The sequence below is a fragment of the Epinephelus lanceolatus genome, chromosome 4 (genome assembly GCF_041903045.1).
Source record: "Epinephelus lanceolatus isolate andai-2023 chromosome 4, ASM4190304v1, whole genome shotgun sequence".
NCBI classification, from domain to species: Eukaryota; Metazoa; Chordata; class Actinopteri; order Perciformes; family Serranidae; genus Epinephelus; species Epinephelus lanceolatus.
Window position 1 is genome coordinate 19,586,041 of NC_135737.1, and position 18,905 is coordinate 19,604,945.

An 18,905-nucleotide genomic window follows, 5' to 3' on the forward strand; every position below is an offset into this window, starting at 1 on the left:
CAGCATTAGGATGTTAATAAATATGTTGGTGGTACAGGAGAGTGATTCCACAAAGACACCTTAATGTGAGGCTCATGTTTTTAGAATATGTGCATTGATGTTGTCTTCTGAGATACACAGATACATGTGGTTTTAAGCTGGGTATCTTTCAGGAGATAAAAGAGATCATGACTTGCTAAATATGCTTAAGAAGAGTCCTGGGATATGCACAAGAATAATGAGGTCAGACTGTGAAAACCCTTTTGAAATGTCTAGGCCCTTTGAGGTGAAAAACATCTAGGATTTTGGATTATAACTGTCATATGACTCACTTTTAGTGTGCATGATTTATTTGCATCATGGCCATTGTGTGGTGGGTTGTCACTGTCTGAAATGACAGTGCTGACTCCTACATAGAGGATCTGGATGGTTCACCCACAGACCTGCGAGTGGGTGCACAAGATGGTTGTTGATGCTTTGAAGTGCATTGAGTTGGTGGAAGATCCCAACATGTAATCGTTGGAGCAACACAAAGACCTGGAACTGGATCACTTTGCTGAGGACCTTGAGAGGAACCAGTACACATTTACAGCAAGCATGTTTAGAGTGTTATTCTATACAGTAAGTCATCTTATTACTTTCAGTAATTTGGGCCTTAAAGCAACAAATAATTGAAGTAAGATGCCTGAAGACACTCTTCAAGTTCTCTACCAGTAAGATAGTTATTTGTTAGGAGTAAGAACATGAGTTTTAACAACAAGTTCTGGGCTGCTTGTAGATGGGCAGGTTTAACCTACATCAGAAAAAATATCAAGTAAACACCCTAGAAATCAAATAATGAGTTGTTTTATACTGTCTTGCAATGAACCGATTAAATTCTCCAGCAGTACTTTTTTAAAAAATCAATCAGCAAAGTTATACCAAACAATTTACTTTTCACAGACATGCAGTGCGAGTATGGATTTCCACTGAGCAACACAACTTGATGAACATCCCTTCAGGCTTTGCCCACTAGAGGTCACAAGCACAATATTATTACATGCCTCCAGATACTGATCTCATGAAAAAATCTGTTAGACTCATATATCAAAGCCTGTGCGGCAAAAATTAAATAGATAAAATTAAAAAAACATCTGCATTGAAAGTGAAATGCTGAGATTAAAGATAAAGACAATGAAAGTGGGCAAAAAGCTTCCACTGGTTTTGTCTGATATGAATGTATTTATTTAGGGGGAATACATTCTGGTTATATGTGTCTTTAGAAGTAGGACAGTAAAATTGTTTCATTTGGTGTATATATCATCACTTCTTTTCTTTGTATTTACATGTACTTTGCTTTACTTTCCCAGACATGTCATTTGTCCCCAGACTTCTTCTTGGCCCTATTTGCAGTCAGCTGGGTTTCCCTCCTCACTCACACATCCCTTCCCAGTTACCTCATCACCCTCTTCATACCTGCAGCTGTCACCAGCTTGTTGTCAGATCGCTGACTCATGTTTTCTTGTGGTTTCCCTGCGTTCTTGGTTTGATCTGCTGATTGCTTCTGCCTGCCTGTCTGGTATGCATCTCCTTCCTGTAAGCTGGTTTTCTTCAGATAAAGTATCTTTGCTGAATCCACCTGCCAGCTCTCCTGTATTTGGGTCCTCCCTGCCTGTTCTGCTTCTCTCAGCCGTAACACCTCCCCGTCTGTTGTATCCACATGTGCCAGTAAAGCTTGAACTGAACCTCCAGGATAACCAAAACCTTTCTGATGAGGTTAAAAGTTTCTAGCTTCTTCAACTCATATGAACAAACAGACAAATCAGCAATAATGTTATTTAATTTTACCTTATTCCATTTTATGTTATTTAATTTTATTTTATCTTATTTTTGTTTTGTTTTATCTTATACTATTTTATGTTATTTTATCTTATTTTATTTTATTTCATTTTATCTTATTTTGTTTTATTTTATTTTATTTTATTTTATCTTATTTCATTTCATTTTGTTTTATTTTATCTTATTATTTTTTGAAGAAGAAAGAAGAAGATGGAGAAAATAGGGAAAAAAAATATTTCTTTTCAAAGAAGCAAAAAGAGAGAGGAAAAAAAATATGAACCCAGACATACATTTTACCATATTGAGAAGGCTGCAGAAAAGCATTAAACTCGAACAATGTTTTGCTTGTTGCTTAAATGTCTCCTTAATTCTCTCTACAGTCTCCAACATGGAAGTGATCAGCTTCTTCTTCCACGATATTAACTGGTGAACCCAACTGGTGAGTCCAACCCTTTGGTCCACACTGAAATATCTCAGTCTGTCCGGCTGAAAGACAAACCAACTTTCATCTCTTTGTGTGCTTTTGCCTGTGGAGAGCTGCCAGGGTTCTCCCTCAGCTTCCAGTCCGGAGAAAGCCAAAGTTAGCTGGTGACTGCCAACCACCCACCGTCTTTCTGATGTTAATGAACATTCATTAACTCAGAGCCTACATTTGTATACGTACACAAATGTTGGCACAGCACTTGGCTCACTGTTTTGTGACCAGGCTGAAGCTCCTTGCACCCAAACAGAAAATATAGGTCAGAGAAATGGGGCTAGTCTTCACCATCACTGCCTGCCAGAAGAATAAAAAAAAAAAAAAAAAATAGTATTGTGTTGTAAAAGTTTTGAGTGAGATCTTTATTATTTTGGATTCCAACAATTAGAAATTTTGTGATTACAATATTTTTTTTTTAACAAAATAATTAATTAAAAGGTGCATTCACCCTCAAATCAAATATGCATATTTTTCCCTCACTTATAGTCCTATTAATCAATCTAGATTATTGTGGTGTGAGTTGTCCAGTGTTGGAGATATTAGCCTTCCTATCCTGTACTATAATGGAAATAGATGGCACTGGTTTGGTAGAGAGAAAATAGTTCCTACATGAAACTGCTCACAACAAGGTTTATGGATTATCCTTGAGTAACCGGGTCATGATTTCTATAAATAGACATTGCTGTTGAGTTTATTAAATGTAATTTTTCAGTGCTTTGTGCACCACAAGCCGAGTGCCATCTAGTTTCATTATAGTCAAGAGAAGGTAGACAACTCTACGGCCAATATCTCTAACACTCAGCATCTCACACCAAAACAACCTAAATTAATTAAAAGCACTGCAGGTAAGAGGAAAGATACATATTTTTAATTATGGGGTGAACTGTCCCTTTAAGTTGCATAAATTCCACAATACAGTGAGCAGGTATAGATATGCTGGATCCAGATTGCTGTCATTTCAACCTTCAGCTATGTCGTCAAAATAACCTCATAATAAAGATTTTTCCATTATATTCCGTTTGTCTTTGATTTAAATACTTATATCAATACTTTTTTAAAATGTCTTTTTTGTGAATGTGAAGCATTTTTTGTCCTGCATTTTGTCATACTATACATGCTTGAATAACGGTTCTTACTGCACTGTGCATTTACTGTGTTCTACATAAACTACAAGTCAAACTGAAGAAGCAGGACCATCTGTATGTGATGAACGATCTTATTGGATCAGAAGCACGACATCCCTCTCCTCATCCATCAGTGCCACACCAGCCAATTTAACCACCACACTTCAGTTTCTCTCAATCAATAAATCCTCCTCTGTGTTGGCGAATATAATGGATTATTGGATTCAGGAAGCCACAGTGTGCTTTGTCCCCTCATTATCGCTCATACTACGGATTGTGTATTTCTCTGTGTGTTTTTCTGCCTGACCAGAGCTTGCCTCCCATCACATCTCTCCTATGTTTCAAAGCCATCTCCGCAGTAATGCGCTGGGGTCAAAACCCTAACACAACCCCTGCCCAGTGGGCATCCAACCAATGCGGTGCGCATTGGTTGGAAGCTACTCGTACTTTCTATCAACCACAGGGCATCAAAACCCAACTACTGCACCTCTTCCTGTCACAGAAAGTTAGATCATAGCTTCCAGAAAGACTGTACTGAAGATTTCCTTCAGCTGAGGATAATACCCAAAATCAAGTTATTCTTTTAACTCCATGATCTGGAGAAAGCTATCCAGCCAGTCTTCTGTGTCCCTCTGCAACTTGTCCCAAATGCTACTGCTAGTGAGCAAATTGTGAGCAAAATGGTTACAGTTATCAGGATTATTGCATTATTGTAAAATATGCTGAAATTTTTCAAAAAGTATTGATACACACGCTGCATAAGCAGCCTGTCTTTGAAATGTGTGTTCGAGTGTCACTGTAAATGAGGACAAGGGGCCAGTAGTGTCACCGGGTTTGGCTGCTCTGTAAAAAATAAGGCTGAAAAATCTCCAGAGGGCTGTCACTGCCTACCATCGTGTTTTAGTTAATGCTGGTCAGTATTTACTGTGAGTTTTTCAATCTTCGTTTTCATGAAAATTTTGAAACGGTAATATTAATCATCAAGAATTTTATGGTGGTTTATCGTAAAATCGGTAACCATTTCATTCCTACATCGCACTGTGCTGATATCTTTTCACTGCCTGTCAGTGCCTCAGGTCTTAATTTCTATTGTTAAGGCACTTAACAGGCAGGCCTCTTCATATACCCCAAGTCTTTAAAGCAGCTGTAATCAATATTTTCATAATAATGGATCAAATGATAATAATAAATACAATCCTTCACTTTATGAGACATTGTGTACAAGCACTAGCCTGTGTGTGTGTGTGTGTGTGTGTGTGTGTGTGTTGACCTCTGTAAGTGTGCTAATCATTCTTTATCCTCGTATAAATCTGGGGTCATACCCATAAAGCTTCCTCGTATGAGCTGCTCCTAGTCACAAATTTCCAAGAAAATTCTTAGAATTATGACGTTTTCTGAGAATTTTCCCTTTAAGTAAAGACTAGGCTCTGGTAAAGATAAAAGTTCACAAAGCATCTTAGCCCTTAAGAGAGCTCCTATGGTTAAAAAAAAAAACAGAAACTGTAGGAGTAAGAGTTTCTTAATCGGAGGAGAAAATGGCAGAAACACAAAGAAGTCACAGAAATATTCTCCAAACGCTGGTTGACAGTGAGTAAATGACATGCTACAGATAAGATTATGCAGGTATAATGTTTGTGGTTGATCTCATTAGGAATATACATATACATTTCCCACCCAGCACAATAAAACTATAACTCCAGAAAGAAAACGATCACAACACTAAGATATTTGGAAAACTGGGAAAATGCAGCAGTGATGACTTGGGTCTGCCTCAACCTTTTAGGGTGACCATATTTTGATTTCCAAAAAAGAGGACACTCGGCCCGGCCACGAGATAGCCTACTTAAATGATACTCGCAGTTTACTCAAAGATGCCTTATCATTTTAATATATTTAAAGTTTATATGTATGGATAGAGAATTCAGTTATATTACAAAATATTATCTCTCAAAGACAGAAATTCAGATAGGCCCCAATAGATAGGGGACACATACACACACACACACACACTAGAGTGTGGCTACCCGATCCAAACCCCATGGGTCCCGACGGGTCGGGCCGGGTTCGGTCAAAAATGTATAAATTGTATTCGGGCTCGGGTCGGATTCGGTCAGCTTTCAGTGAAAATGTAATGTAAAAATAAATAAAATCCTATTGTCCGTCCTGTTTATTGCTTGGGCACTGTTATTTACGTGACAACACCTGAACAGAACACACACACACACACACACATACATTGGCTGTTTGTTTCTACCTCTCCCCTCACCGGAAGCCTTGGTCCTCCAGCCACCCGCCTCCGCCTTGATTAAACGCTGAAAATTAAATAAAAGAGGGAGACAGGTTTTTCCTATTTTATCTTATTTTGTTGCTCCCATCTCAAACACGGAGGTCTCCCTCTCAGTGGAGCACCCACGGCGCACGCCCAGCTTGTTAAATAGCCTGTAACCATGACAACTGTGTGACACAAACTCAGTGCTTTAGTCATTAAATAATGGGCTCGGTTCGGTTTCGGACATAACAAAACAGAATGACTGTCGGGTTTGGACAGAAATATGCTGCCTGTGCTGCACTCTAAAACACACACACACAAACACACGGAAAACTGGACATTATCATCAGTTTATAAAAACCCCCCGGACGCCCCGGACAGGACGTCAAAAGTGGACATGTCCGGGCAAAAGAGGACGTTTGGTCAGCCTACCTTCCATCACCTTCCATCACACAATGACAACACTTGTAGTCTCATATTGTGATACAGCTCATGTCATTTCCTCTGGGTGTCCACACCTTGCAGGCTCAATAAAGGGCGTGTCTCTGACAACCAATCACATCCATTAAAAGAATGCATCATACTAGCAACAGGGTCAACCACACCTCCTCACTAAGGTTGAAGTTTCATTCCCTTCCTTGCTCAGAGTTGCTCTGAGAACTTTCGTAACTCACTCCTAAGCTGTAACTCCTTACAAAAAAAAAAATAGGCTAGGTTTGGAGACACATTTGTTCAGTGTTTCATTTCTTACTTAAATGAAAGTTGTATATGTGAGCATTAGGGTATACATAATAATCAATACCTGTGTGGAATACTATTCTTTTTATTGGGTGTCTTTGCAGAGCATCTTGTCATTTAAGTTTTAAAATCCCAACCGAGAGTTTCAAATTGTATGCAGATGATGTGTTCATAAACTTAAAGCATAAATAAAACCCCAAACATATTAAACTTGCAGATGAAATTCCTGCTGCTTTTCTCCCCTCACTGTGAGAAATGGTTTAGCACAGCTCCAACTGTGTTAGTCGTTCTACCATTTCAGCTTATGATTGTGTCTGAATGCCAAGCTCCTTTGAATGCTTGGGTGTCTTCCAAAAAAGCTGGAAACTTGAGCCGCAGCATGAAAGTCTGCATTGTTGCATTGTTCCCACTTTTTCAAGATTCGCACACGATCATCTGATTCTGCCCTGTACATCTGGAATTATTTTCTTAATAGTGCATTTAACTTTTTGGGTGTTTGATGTGATGAAGACCTAATTTGGATATCACACTCTTTTCAAACTCATCCAGACAAATTCATCTTACGCAAACATGTGAGAATCAGCTGACCTGGAGGGATTTCAGCCTCTGCACAGGGTGTTACAAACCCTAAGTGCTGAGACGTTAAAGTGCAAAGTGAGCACCTAATCTGTGCGGAGAATGTGACCCTGAGTTATACCACACAGGTGCTCAGCTATAAGGCCAAAGTCCCCTCTGAACAAAAAGAGTACAGTACATAACCTTGCAGGGTTTTCTTGGCATGGTTTCTGTGCTCGCTGTATGAAAAGAAAGGTTCACAAAAAATTAAGATCAGGTTAAGCAGGTTAGCATTAAGCCTCTGAGTTTTCCAATTTTCTCCCCTTGATTAAATACTTCCAGCTGAGATATCAAGGGAACTGGCACACAAAATGATCTTAAAAAGGTCATTTAGAGTTTTATCTGTCGAGCAAACTAGCGTGTTGTCATGCTTTATCTGAATCATTTCATTTCACTTCAAAGTTTTAAGGGACTGTTAGACATTACAAAATATACAGTAACTTTCTTGAAAAAAAATCTAATCAAGCTACAACAGAAGACTGGAAACAGGTGGAAACGGCTGTGGCCTGGCTCTGTCCAAAGGCAACAATATCTACCCACCAGCACCTCTAAAGCTCACAGATTAAAGGAACACTTCACCCACAAAATGATCATATGTAAATCAATTATACACCCCATGTTACCTTCAATTTGTGAAGACAACTTTGTTTTTCTTGCATGCCTCCCCCAAAAAACTGTGAAAATATATATATATATTTTTTTGATTGTCTGGGGTCCGTCCTTAACAACAGCAAGACTATATCAAAACATACATTTGCAAACTCTCACAACTCGTTCAGTGTAGTCTCATTTATCCAGTTGTATGCTCTGTACTTCCCAAACACAAGCATTTTTGCTAATTATATATGGACTGATAGTGAAACTTACTGATGCTCTCTTCAAAGCCATGCCGATACAGTTTTGTTTTGTTTTTTTTAAAGTTTTTTTTTAGCAAAAGTGCATGGAAGGGAAGTCCTGAGCAGATGACTGGATAAATGAGACTTGGATTATACTGCACGAGTTGTGTGAGGGTTTGTAAATTGATGTTTTATTATATTTTTGCTGTCATTAACCGTGGTTCCCAAACAGCTACTGAATTAATATGTTCATCATTTTCTTTGGAGGCCTGCGAGAAAAACAGTTTCTTCACAAATCCAAGGTAACATGGCATGGCTACCTGATTTACATGGTAACTTTGTGGGTGAAGTATTCCTTTAACACATCAGCTCTAGTTTAATGTGTGCATAAAGCAAAGTGTTGCGGGTTTAAGCAGCTGCTGGTGTTAGCTTTATCCTCACTGTACAAGAAAGTTAAACTCTCAGCGAGAAAATTCATAAGCAAATCTCTCAAAATGACAAATATGTTACTTTATTTCATCAGCAGATATAAACAGTGTCAGATACATTCATAGAATCATTTGGAAATTTTTATTGTAGACATGCAGAAAACAGTATTACAAGAACTGATTCTCACATAACAATCAAATATGGTTTCTGTCCATTTCTGTGATTTAACTTCTGAGCCAGAAAAGATTATACTGTAAATATAGTGATGTAGCATTTAAGTTTATCTGAGCGAAGTGAGCTAACCAGCTAAGTGTTTTTTTTTTAACTTATTCTGTGCTCCTGTTGCATCACATGGTTCATTGCAGACCGTGCTGCTTTCCTCCTCTTCTTTATGGTGAATTGTGCTTTTGCTCTCTCAATAGATAACTGAATTGGACTCATGAACGGAGTTGCAGAGGTGGTCACATGGAGGTTTTCAGATCTCTGTAGATTGAGCTCTTCAGTGGTGGCAGCTTTGGGTGGTGTGGTTGTAAAAGTCATTGGTGTTTGTTCAGTTTGTTTAGGGATTGAAACTCCCTCACTGAGAGCAGCAGCCATGGCTTTCTTTTTTGGTTTCCTCTGCTGTCTGTGTGGCTTTGTATTGATAAAAGGGGCCATGGGGATAGTGGTAAAAAGCCTCCATTCACTGTGAGTTTCTGTTTCTTCCATAGGCCTGCTAACTGCAGCAGTGGTCGTAGGGCTGCCCAGTGGATCACCTGTCTCTGGAGTTTCAAGAATAGGTAGGCTTTCACTTGACAAAAGGGGCAAAACTGTTTTCCTCCTCCTGCTTCTCGGTCCTTTCGACTTTTGCCTTTTCAGAACACTAACAGAGGAGTTCAGAGCCGAAACTTGGACGGTCGATTTCCCTCCATAGATGTCTATCCTGTGTGAAACCTGTGTCTCTGTGGTGGGCACTGACGGCATGGTGGGAGCCCCGGAGGGAGGGATCACTTTCAGATTGGCTGCGGAGGAATTTTCATGGGCAGCGACCTCAATGGGTGAAGCCGAGCTGAGTTTCCTCCTTTTTTTTCTGCCCCCTCTGTCTCCTCTCTCCTTTGACCTGTTCCTTTTGACTTTGGGGATTACAATGGGGGCACTGGCAGTGCTGACAACAAAGCCCTGCTGCTCGAGCTGTGTGGTTGGGGTTATGGTAATGATGGTGGGGACAGAAATGGCTCTGAAGTTGTCTGTTGTGTTTGTTACAAAGTCTTCAGAAGAAGGGCGAGGGAAATGCTTGCTTTTCTTTCTCTTACCCTTTCTGAGCTTTGTGGTGTTAGCTCTGTGTGGATTGATGCTTGCTGGCGTAGAAAGAGTGACCTCTTCTGCGGCCTCTGCTGGTTTCCTCTGGACTGTCGTAGATGACGAAATGGAAACAGTCTCCTTATCCATCGCTGGTTCATCTTTCATGACGTCATTGAAGGGCTCTTTTCGTTCAAGCTCATATTCACTGTCACCAACTCTGTTTGTGTTTCTACCTGACTGCTCATGTTTGTCTGCCTCACTGATGGAGTTACTCAGACTGACGACTTCTTCTGCTGAAGAAGGCAAAACTGTAGCTCCCTCCTCTGCTTTCTGCTTTCTCCTCCTCCCCTTTCCTTTTCCTTTTCCTTTTCCTTTTCGCTTTTTGGTGGTTTCCTTCTTCCTCCCTGTGTTCTTCCTCTTCTTCTTCTCTGAGCTTTGAGTCTCACTTTTATCAGAGTCAGTGGTGGAGCTCTGAGAGGTGGAGACGGTAGCGAGGACCTTGATGAAGTCCTCTGCAGCGGTGACAACGTTTCCAAGTGAAGGCTCTTCAGGGCTTGACATTGTTGACTGTGTTGTGCTCTCTGGTTTTTCTTCTTTTTTGCTTTTCTTCAAATCTTTGGCTTTGGGAGGACCCACTGTCAGCACATCGATGACATCAATGCCACCAAAGTCATATGGGACCGCCTCTTTCAGCACAGCAACTGGAAACTTCTCATACCGTTTACACCTACAAGGGAAAACAAAAAAAGGGAAAAGGTGTGTGGTGACTTTATAAAGTAATCCAGCTCAGGATGTTGCAAATCGAAGTTTAACACCAAAGTTAACTGATACTTACATGCCATACCAGTGCCGCTCTGCACACTGATCTTCATAGGCTAACTCAAAGCAAGGCACACCGATGACATTGAAGAAAGCCTGACCAACTACCCTGGAAGATGTGTCGTTGACTTTCCTCAGACAATCTTTCAACCTGCAGAGAGAACGAAAATCCAGCCTTGTTTTTAGTTTTGTCTTTCGGGAATCAGTTAAATGCAAAAAGAGATGGCAACACAGTTTGACCCTATAATAGCAGAGTAACTGACTTTGCTGTGTTTGACTTGTTGCTGCGACTCCACTTCTGCAATAATCCCTGTTTTCACCTAGGGAATAGGTTTTGTTTCAACATTGGGCAGGGCAAATATGAAATTGTTGAGGGTCCTCTGTTAGAAAAATTAGAACGTCACTCACTTTATTTTCTTGTATTCTGGTGAATGTTTATGCACCAATTTGTGCCTTATCTGCATCAATTAATGCTATAAATGTATTTAATTCCTTTAATTCCTTTCTTTGGTCAAACTAGCAGCGACACAATAATTAATTGGTGACTTATTTTATGTGAAGTTATTTAAAGTTATGTGTTCTTTAGTGAATTCTGTTGCATTTTAAAATCATGTTAATTATGCTTTGCCTAAAGTTGATGGTCATTGCAAAGTTTCACCCAATTTTTATGAGTTCCAGAAAGTAACATTTAAATAGCTGTTTATAACTGAAGTTCACCACATTTATTTCCACCTGTAATTCATTCTGGTGCATTTCTTTATAATCCCTGTGTTTTTTAACCACCTGAGGCTGACTCTTTAAAAGGCTGATGCACATTGTTCATTTATTTTCAAGGAAAATCCATCATAATGTTGTCATTGTTCCACATGCATTTCAAAAGAGTGTCCTAAACACGTGGCTGTTGACATGCATCACAGTGGTCCAATTAACATTCCTCATTTTTAAGCAAAAGATATTTCTGTCTCATACATAGGTGTTTTACTCACGCATTATCACAGTCACAATGACAGATGGAGTGCCACTTGAAATTAGTGTGGCCATATTTAGAGGAGAAGGCATGGATGACGTGAGGGCAGTGGTCATGGGTGCGGCAGCAGCTGTCCGTCTCTTCAAAGTCTCCTGCAACAAGGAGGTCAGAATTAGTATCACACATCTACATAAAACACACACACACATAATTAACTTAATTTGCTTGAAGAGATTAAATTAATGTAACCCACCCAGCTGGTCATAATGATCAGCCATGTTTCCAGCTCCACACCACAGGGTCCCAGGATAAGTGAAGCCTCTCTTGGATCTTTTTAAAACCTTGTCCTGCAGCGCAGAGTCATCACTCTCATCCTTTTTCACCCTGCCGCTGCGCTCCGACCTCTCTTTAAACTCCCGGCACATCAGTTTGGCTTCATCCATGTGCGCAAAGCGCGTCTCCAGCTGCTGCCCGGCTCTCTGTTCTTTCAGTCCCAACCTGCACTCATGCATGAACGACTTCACCTGCATCTGGTTCATTGTGACAGAGCAGTTCACGAGCTTCCCGGCGGGGCTGACGACGGAGCGCACCATCTCGGCTCCGTCTGACACCTGGTAGAGGAAACTCTCCCTCACGGTTGACATTTTTGCGCAAAAGGTGCCGTTGAGCATGGAGAACATCTCTTTGCTCTCCTTCTCTGCGTCCAAAGCTCGGCTCAGGAAGTCGCCTTTGACAAAGTTTCTGTCCAGATAAGACAGAAAGACAAAGAAGACCGACCACATGATGCGGCCAGTGCCACTTTCAGCACCACGCGTAATGGAGACAGCTCCTTGCGGTTTTCCGGTGCTCTCGAGCAACACTCCCTCTTTTAAGACGAAGCTCAAGTGGTGTGATTATTAATACGATAAATGGCAAAGCTGGGAGGAGTCAGCTGAATTAACCTCTTTAGATATCAAGCCCGAGTAGAGTAGCTTTATCAATTACACAGCACAGAGCGCTGGTACACTCTGAGACCATATTAACCGGTGCATTACCTCGCTGAATAAAACGTGCAGAGGGAGAGGAGAGGGTTAATTTGTGGGTGTGCAGAGCGTGGACCTCTAGCACCTTTCATGGCACAGAGAGATGACCGCAAGTTACCTCCCAACCCCCTCAGCTCAACCCCAGAAAGTGGAGATTTACTTTGGGAACACGCATGGAGGAGGTTCTAGTTTGCCCCCCGCTTTCCATGGTAACAGGCATGGCGTGATTGTACCAGCCCAGGAGATTGGACATCTTTCAAATGCCACACAACAGGCACTGAATTGGTGATGACCTAAATCACAATGTAGGGACAAAACTCTTTCATTGTGGAATGTGAGGAAAGGTTGGCGCTGTCGCACGCAAACCACAGTGACTGAAGGGCCTCAGCAGGCTCAGACTGGGTGAGCTGTGTGGTTTGGGGAGAAGGGAAGTGGGTCCCATTTTGTTTTGTATTGTACACACTACAGTATAATTTCAGTGGGTTAGATTTCCAGTAAACCTTGAAATATTCTGGTGAAGGCCACAGATCAGATATTGGAAAGGTTCAAGTTTGAAGTGTGCAAGGTGCAAACTCGACCTCGAAAGCCTGCACATGTATGGCAATATGGTGTATTTAATTGGTATTCTTTTTGATTTCTCCATTTTTATATACCATTTGATTTGTTTGTGATTGGATTTTATTATAGACATAAAGGTCTGAAAATGTCATTGTGAAAATTATTGAAATTGTTTATTTGTAGACTGTTGTGCTGTTTGGAAATGCAGCATTCTGGATCTGACCCACTATATATAAGTTGTGGGCATAGTATCCGTGACACAATAATAAAAGCATTCATTCATTCAATTAATGAATCAGCAGCTTCATTGTTGCTGCACGCAGCAGGAGATACGCGCCATGCTTTATTTGTTTTGCAGATCTGTGTCTGATCATATCCGACCTATGTTTATTAAGAGGAATTCTAACTAAAATCCCACGTGACTTAAGAAAATGATGCACAGCAAATTCCTCTGCATCTGCAAACAAGTGAGAAGAAAAGAAAAGAAAATCCTCCTTTCAGGTCGGGTTTCTAATCAGCCCAGTGTTTTGTCACATGGCTGGTCTTATGGAGCTCTAGAGGCGGAGATCCAGCCTACTCAAGGCACTGAAATCGGATTGTTGGAAGGCGGAGAGAAATGATGTAAAATCACCAGAGGCAACATTCGACCAAATCTTGAGGGAGGGGGGAGAGAAAAGGGTTCTCATGAATTAAAGTGGTCACTGACTGCAGGAGGGGTTTAGGCAACCCAAAATGAGGCTGCTGGAAATATTTTGAGTCCATGTGGAGTCAACAAACAGCGCACAGTGAATCAGAAAGGTGACCCTTGATGAAATATGTGTTGTATTGCATCCCACTGGGTAATTCTCCTTTCAGTCAGGCTAGCTGCAGAACAGCGCCCCCTGGACGTGTTAGAAAGTCAGTGTCTGAATCTAGGACACCTGTGTGAGCTCAGTGCATCGTCCTGATGTGTGCGCAGAGTTTACAGATGCAAAATGAGTCTTGCAGAGTTAAGAGTGGATGTAGTTACCTCATCAATATCCTAATGAGGGCTAAATCTAAAGACACTGATAATTATAGTAGTATAGTTAACTTAACCTGCTGGCAACAGGAAAAAGTGTGGTTTCAGTGGTACTGAGTAATTTAGAGATTAATATAATTCTGGATGCATGACATAAAATCCCTTAGTTGTTGCTTTCATTTATTCATTTTTATGTGGTCTTCACTGTTTTGATTTACAGCTCTCATCTGTTTGTCTTTGGCCTCAGCAGGCAGCTTCTCCACAGTGACGTTAGCAGCTAGCTGGTAAACACTGTTGAGCATTTAGCACCAAAAACAGAGCTTAAAAGAGACTTGCATTCATGCAGTGGACATAAACACAACTCCAAATCAATGTCAATGTGGCCCTGTGACAGCTGCATGTGTAAATAAGCAACTGTTTGCTAAAAAGTTCATCAAATCAACTTAAGAGGTGATAAAAGTCTGTGACAGTGTTGTGTTTACAGCTTGTTTATGCTGACATCTGGTGGCCAAAAACAGAAATTGTTACTGCAGAGTTAAGCATTTCTTCGAGAGAGAAATCCATCAGCATGCAGTACTATCAGTCAGACATGTGTTAATATCTGCTTGGATTACATTCATTTATTCATATTTACAAAAATAGATGAAGAAAAAGTACATGTACAATTCATTAGAAATAATGGAGATGTGAGACGGAGCACCCTGATAAGCTATCGAAAGCTTGAGAATGAAGCAAATTGTATTCAAAATAGTTTTTTGAACACATTTAGATTTAAGAACAGAACGTTGTACATTGCACATATTGTAAGTGTGCAAACATGTTAAAGTGTAAGAGTGTATTTGGAGAGCACCAGAGTAAGAGAGAATGAAAAGGTAAAAGCCATCCAGGGTGAAGCACGAGTAGAAGTTGAAATTTTCAAATTTGCACAGGCCATAGATATATATTTTTTATTGTTTAATAGGTATTGTTTGTTAGCTTAGTTTCTAATAGGCTCTTGGTCTACATACACATATAGAGGACATAATACTTTCTTTGGGGGGTTAGCCTGGGGAAGCTTCTCCAGCACTGGCTCATTGATACATTTATTGTAAGTTCATTGGGTTCACGATACACAAGACACCACTGTGGGAAAGTACAGTCACTGCTGTCTGAGAGGTGAACACTCAGCTTGAAATCTGTTGTAAAAAACTGCGATGAAATTTCAGATCCGTTTATTTAATAACTCTAAGAACCTTTCCAGTCTGAGAACTGGGGAATGTACTGGGAATACAGTAAGATAATGGATTTTGTCTCCCCAGCTGTGAACATGATCACAAGCTGAGTTTATTTAGACACCGATACTCGGGTGACTCTGAACACCTGAAGCAGCTCTGGATAACAACCTGAGGCATGCATGTGGGGAAAAAATAACCTTAACAATGTAATGCTGTCCACTGTGTAACCTTTGTTCTCTCAGGTCAAGGACACCAGGAAGGTTAACATGTTTTGAGGATCAGTGGTCAGAGTTTCTCCATTTAACCATCCTTTACAGCAGGGATCTACGAAACAACAAGTTCAAAAAGTAATGCAGCATTTTTCGTAGCAGCTTTTAAACATCCATCCAACATCATGTTTTATAACCAGTTAAATTTAAATACAATACAAGTGAGAAAATGAGCCATAGCGCTACAGACTCCATGTGACAGGAGGCTCTATTTTAAAGGTCCAGTGCGTAGAATTTAATGGCATTTAGCGGTGAGGTTGCAGAACTGAAATTTCAATTTATGTCAAACATGTAGGTGAACTACAGTGGCCGATGTGAAAACATGAAAAAGCAAAGTTGCGAATGGCTCTATTGAGAGTTGCTGTTTGGTTTGTCCGTTCTGGGCTACTGTAGAAACAACATGGCCGACTCCGTGGAAGAGGGGCCGCTCTGTATACAAATATAAACAGCATATTTGAAGGTAACAAACACACCATAATTCTTATTTTTAGGTGAGAGCAATCTCAGTTTGACAGTTACAGACCGTAACTCTCTGTAAGTTTCTATTCTCACACCATAAATGGGAAGTAATGATTATCTGTAGTGCAAGAAAAATGCATTACAGAAAGTAAAAGTCTCTAATGTGCTTTGGACAATAGTTGGCAGAGATGTAAAGTGTACAGGAGTTGTGAGATAAATCATGGAAAACAGACTTTCCCCACACTACCATAAAACAAGACGGAGCTGGGTGCAAAAAACAGCAGCTTAAAGAGCTTCCTCGGAGTATGGTGTCAAAATTAAGGAAAAGAAACTTTATTTAAGCTTAAGAAGAAAACCAATGTGACAGTGAAGCATTTCCTGTTTCTTGGCAAATGTTATCTGCACTTTTCTGCTCTGCATCCTCAGAGCAAGAATTGCTCTGCTAACTGATGTACTGACAGAAGTACATGTGTTTGCTTGTAATGGTCGATGAGGCTGAGACTGCTCATCAAATCATTAGCTGACTGCAGGGCTGGTCAGCTAATGGTTGGGTCAGCGTTATAAACAGACCTCTCCCTCCCACCCACCATTCACCCCACTGGAACTTGAGACTGGTCACTCTCTCATTCACAGTCTGCTTCATTCACCCCAGTTTCTGCCTCGAACAGCACAGACGTGAAGTGTTGTTTATCAAATGGACGTGTTGGCCGCTCCTGCAGACAGACATAAAGGATGGTACCTTTCTCTGATGGCACCCAACACAAAAGGACCAAAGTTTGCCTGGCTGGACCCGTCCAGACTCTACTGCAATTCCCTGGTATGGAGGGAGGGAGGGGATGATTTCTAGTTACTTGATAGTGTTTTTACTGTCTTCTCTCTGATTGAACGGAGTATTAAAGTCATTTATAGCAGAAAGATACAAGTGGTGTGTGCATTTCCAGTGCATGTTATGCATTTACTGTCTTTGCACTCGTGTCAGGCTCTTGCAGACTGTGTCAAAGACCTTCTCAGCCCATTCCACAGCGACACCATTGACCTGGTTGCCGGGATAGATTCAATGGGATTTATTCTTGGTAAGAACACATACTAATTCATTTCAAGAAGGGTATAGATTGCAGTTTAAGAGCTATCTCTTGGTGTGTCACACTAATTCCAAGAGGTTGTTACTCTTCTAGTACGAAGATCTGGAAATCTAATCCCTGACCTTATATACTAAATTTAGATACTGTCATAGCACACGGCATGACACTGTGCAAAAGCATTCTTGGTCTAGTTTACACTGAGGTTTAGCCACAGATGGTGATTATCTCTGAGATATTATTCTGTTGATGTGGATGAATATTTCCGCTAATTTCTTTTTTCAGGTGCGTCTCTTGCCAAAACCCTTGGCAAAGGTTTTCTGGCTATCCGCAAAGCAGGACACCTGTGTGTCTCTACTGAATACCAAACCTACAGCGACTACACAGGCAGAGAAAAGACTATGGAAGTAAGACTGGATGTGCTAAAACCAGGTTAATCTTCTTTTACTCTTCACTCTTTCACCATGTGAGTTATTTCTCCTGAGGAGATGAATGTTTACACAGCTGGTGATGTCTGGACACCTCAGGCGTGTGACACATCACTTCAGTTTATGAGTCTTGACAAGGGTATAAGTTAGTTTAGACTTGTGTTATTTGTGTTTTTATGTAAATATTCAGTCTTATAATTGGATAATGTCCATACGAAAAGCAATACACAGGTTCAGTGATTACTTAGATCATCATTTTACAAAAAAAAATTAAATTAAAATTAAAATAATAAGCAGAATCTAAACATATAAAGATTTGCAGATGACTTTGACAAGGCTATAACATACTTATTTCTGTATGGAAAATCCAGTATGTGAACAGGGGCTTTCACAGGGCTTTCATAGTAAATTAATCTGCAGATTATTTGGTTGATTAATCGATTAATCATACAAAATAGTGAAAAATAGTAAACAATGCCCTTAATTATATTCTACAGCCCAAGGTGATGTATTTAAATTGCTTATTTTATTCAAATAACAGTCTAAAACCCAATGATTTTCATTTTACTATCATATATGACCAATAAAGGTATAAATTTGATAAGCTCGCATCTGAGAAGCTGCTACCACCATACACAAATCTGGCATCTTTGCTCAGAAAATGACTTAAATATTTAATTTATCATGTTAATAGCTGCTGATTCTGTCGATTAACTAATCAATTAATGACCTAATAGTCTTAAACTAACTTTACATTACGTAACCCACATGATTTAAACTGCAGGGCTCCTCAACTTCATGTCCATTTATTCCCTGTAACACAGCACCCTCTGGTGTTGATGTTGGAGGAGTGTCTTTGACATAATATCAGAAATTAAGGGCATCAATTTGGAGTTAAATTCTGTGTTATTCATTTTAAATACATCAAAGATAATGATATTTAAGTCCTGTATTCCAGTTTTTTTTTTCTCTGCCAACAATTGTTTGCTATAAATGTGGAAACTACTATTAGAGATTTATTAATCTATAGATATGTTAAATTTATTGTTATTTTTTACAGTTTGAATTAGTCCTTTAGTGTAGGATTAGACACTGAGCCAAGAGATAGATGTTAATGTTAGATTTAATTTTAATTATTTACTTCACTCTTTTTTGTGCATATTTATATTTGTACATCTGGACATTTAAACGCCAAATAATTTTATGTACCACTGTGTTATTTGTGCTGTTTGCTTTATATTTTGCACTGGATACACTATAGCAAACTATTTATTTTTTTAACATTGTCTAATATGTTTATACTCCTTTTTTTTTGCTATGCTTTACTTTAAAAGAGGATTATCATTTGACTTTGCTAAACATGTGAACACTTAGGTAAAAATTGGATGCAAGTACATAACATGTCTCCGTTTCCTGTAGGTATTAGGGTGCTAATAGTGGACCAATGGATAGAAACCGGAGGCACTATGAAGGCTGCCATCAAACTGGTGGAGAGGCTGGGAGCCACTGTTGTAGGTCAGTCT

General features: G+C 39.9%; 2 protein-coding genes across 2 annotated transcripts in view; one reads left to right on the forward strand and one right to left on the reverse strand.

Annotated features, from left to right (window-relative positions):
- Nucleotides 1-18,905, forward strand: part of LOC117260338 (zgc:174895) — a 20,451-nt gene continuing 1,546 nt past the window's right edge. The window contains exons 1-7 of the mRNA XM_033632327.2: nt 1-1,537; nt 2,178-2,236; nt 8,997-9,065; nt 16,528-16,692; nt 16,855-16,948; nt 17,240-17,386; nt 18,802-18,897. Coding sequence (XP_033488218.2) covers nt 16,570-16,692; nt 16,855-16,948; nt 17,240-17,386; nt 18,802-18,897 — 460 coding nt within the window. The 5' untranslated portion in view covers nt 1-1,537; nt 2,178-2,236; nt 8,997-9,065; nt 16,528-16,569. The remainder of the gene's footprint in view (nt 1,538-2,177; nt 2,237-8,996; nt 9,066-16,527; nt 16,693-16,854; nt 16,949-17,239; nt 17,387-18,801; nt 18,898-18,905) is intronic.
- proca1 (protein interacting with cyclin A1) lies at nt 8,353-12,594 on the reverse strand. Its single transcript, XM_033630736.2, has 4 exons — nt 11,607-12,594; nt 11,373-11,505; nt 10,403-10,537; nt 8,353-10,294 (listed from the first exon to the last, which is right to left on the reverse strand). The coding sequence occupies exons 1-4, from the start codon at nt 12,133-12,135 to the stop codon at nt 8,608-8,610; spliced, it is 2,484 nt and encodes an 827-aa protein (XP_033486627.1). The 5' UTR covers nt 12,136-12,594; the 3' UTR covers nt 8,353-8,607.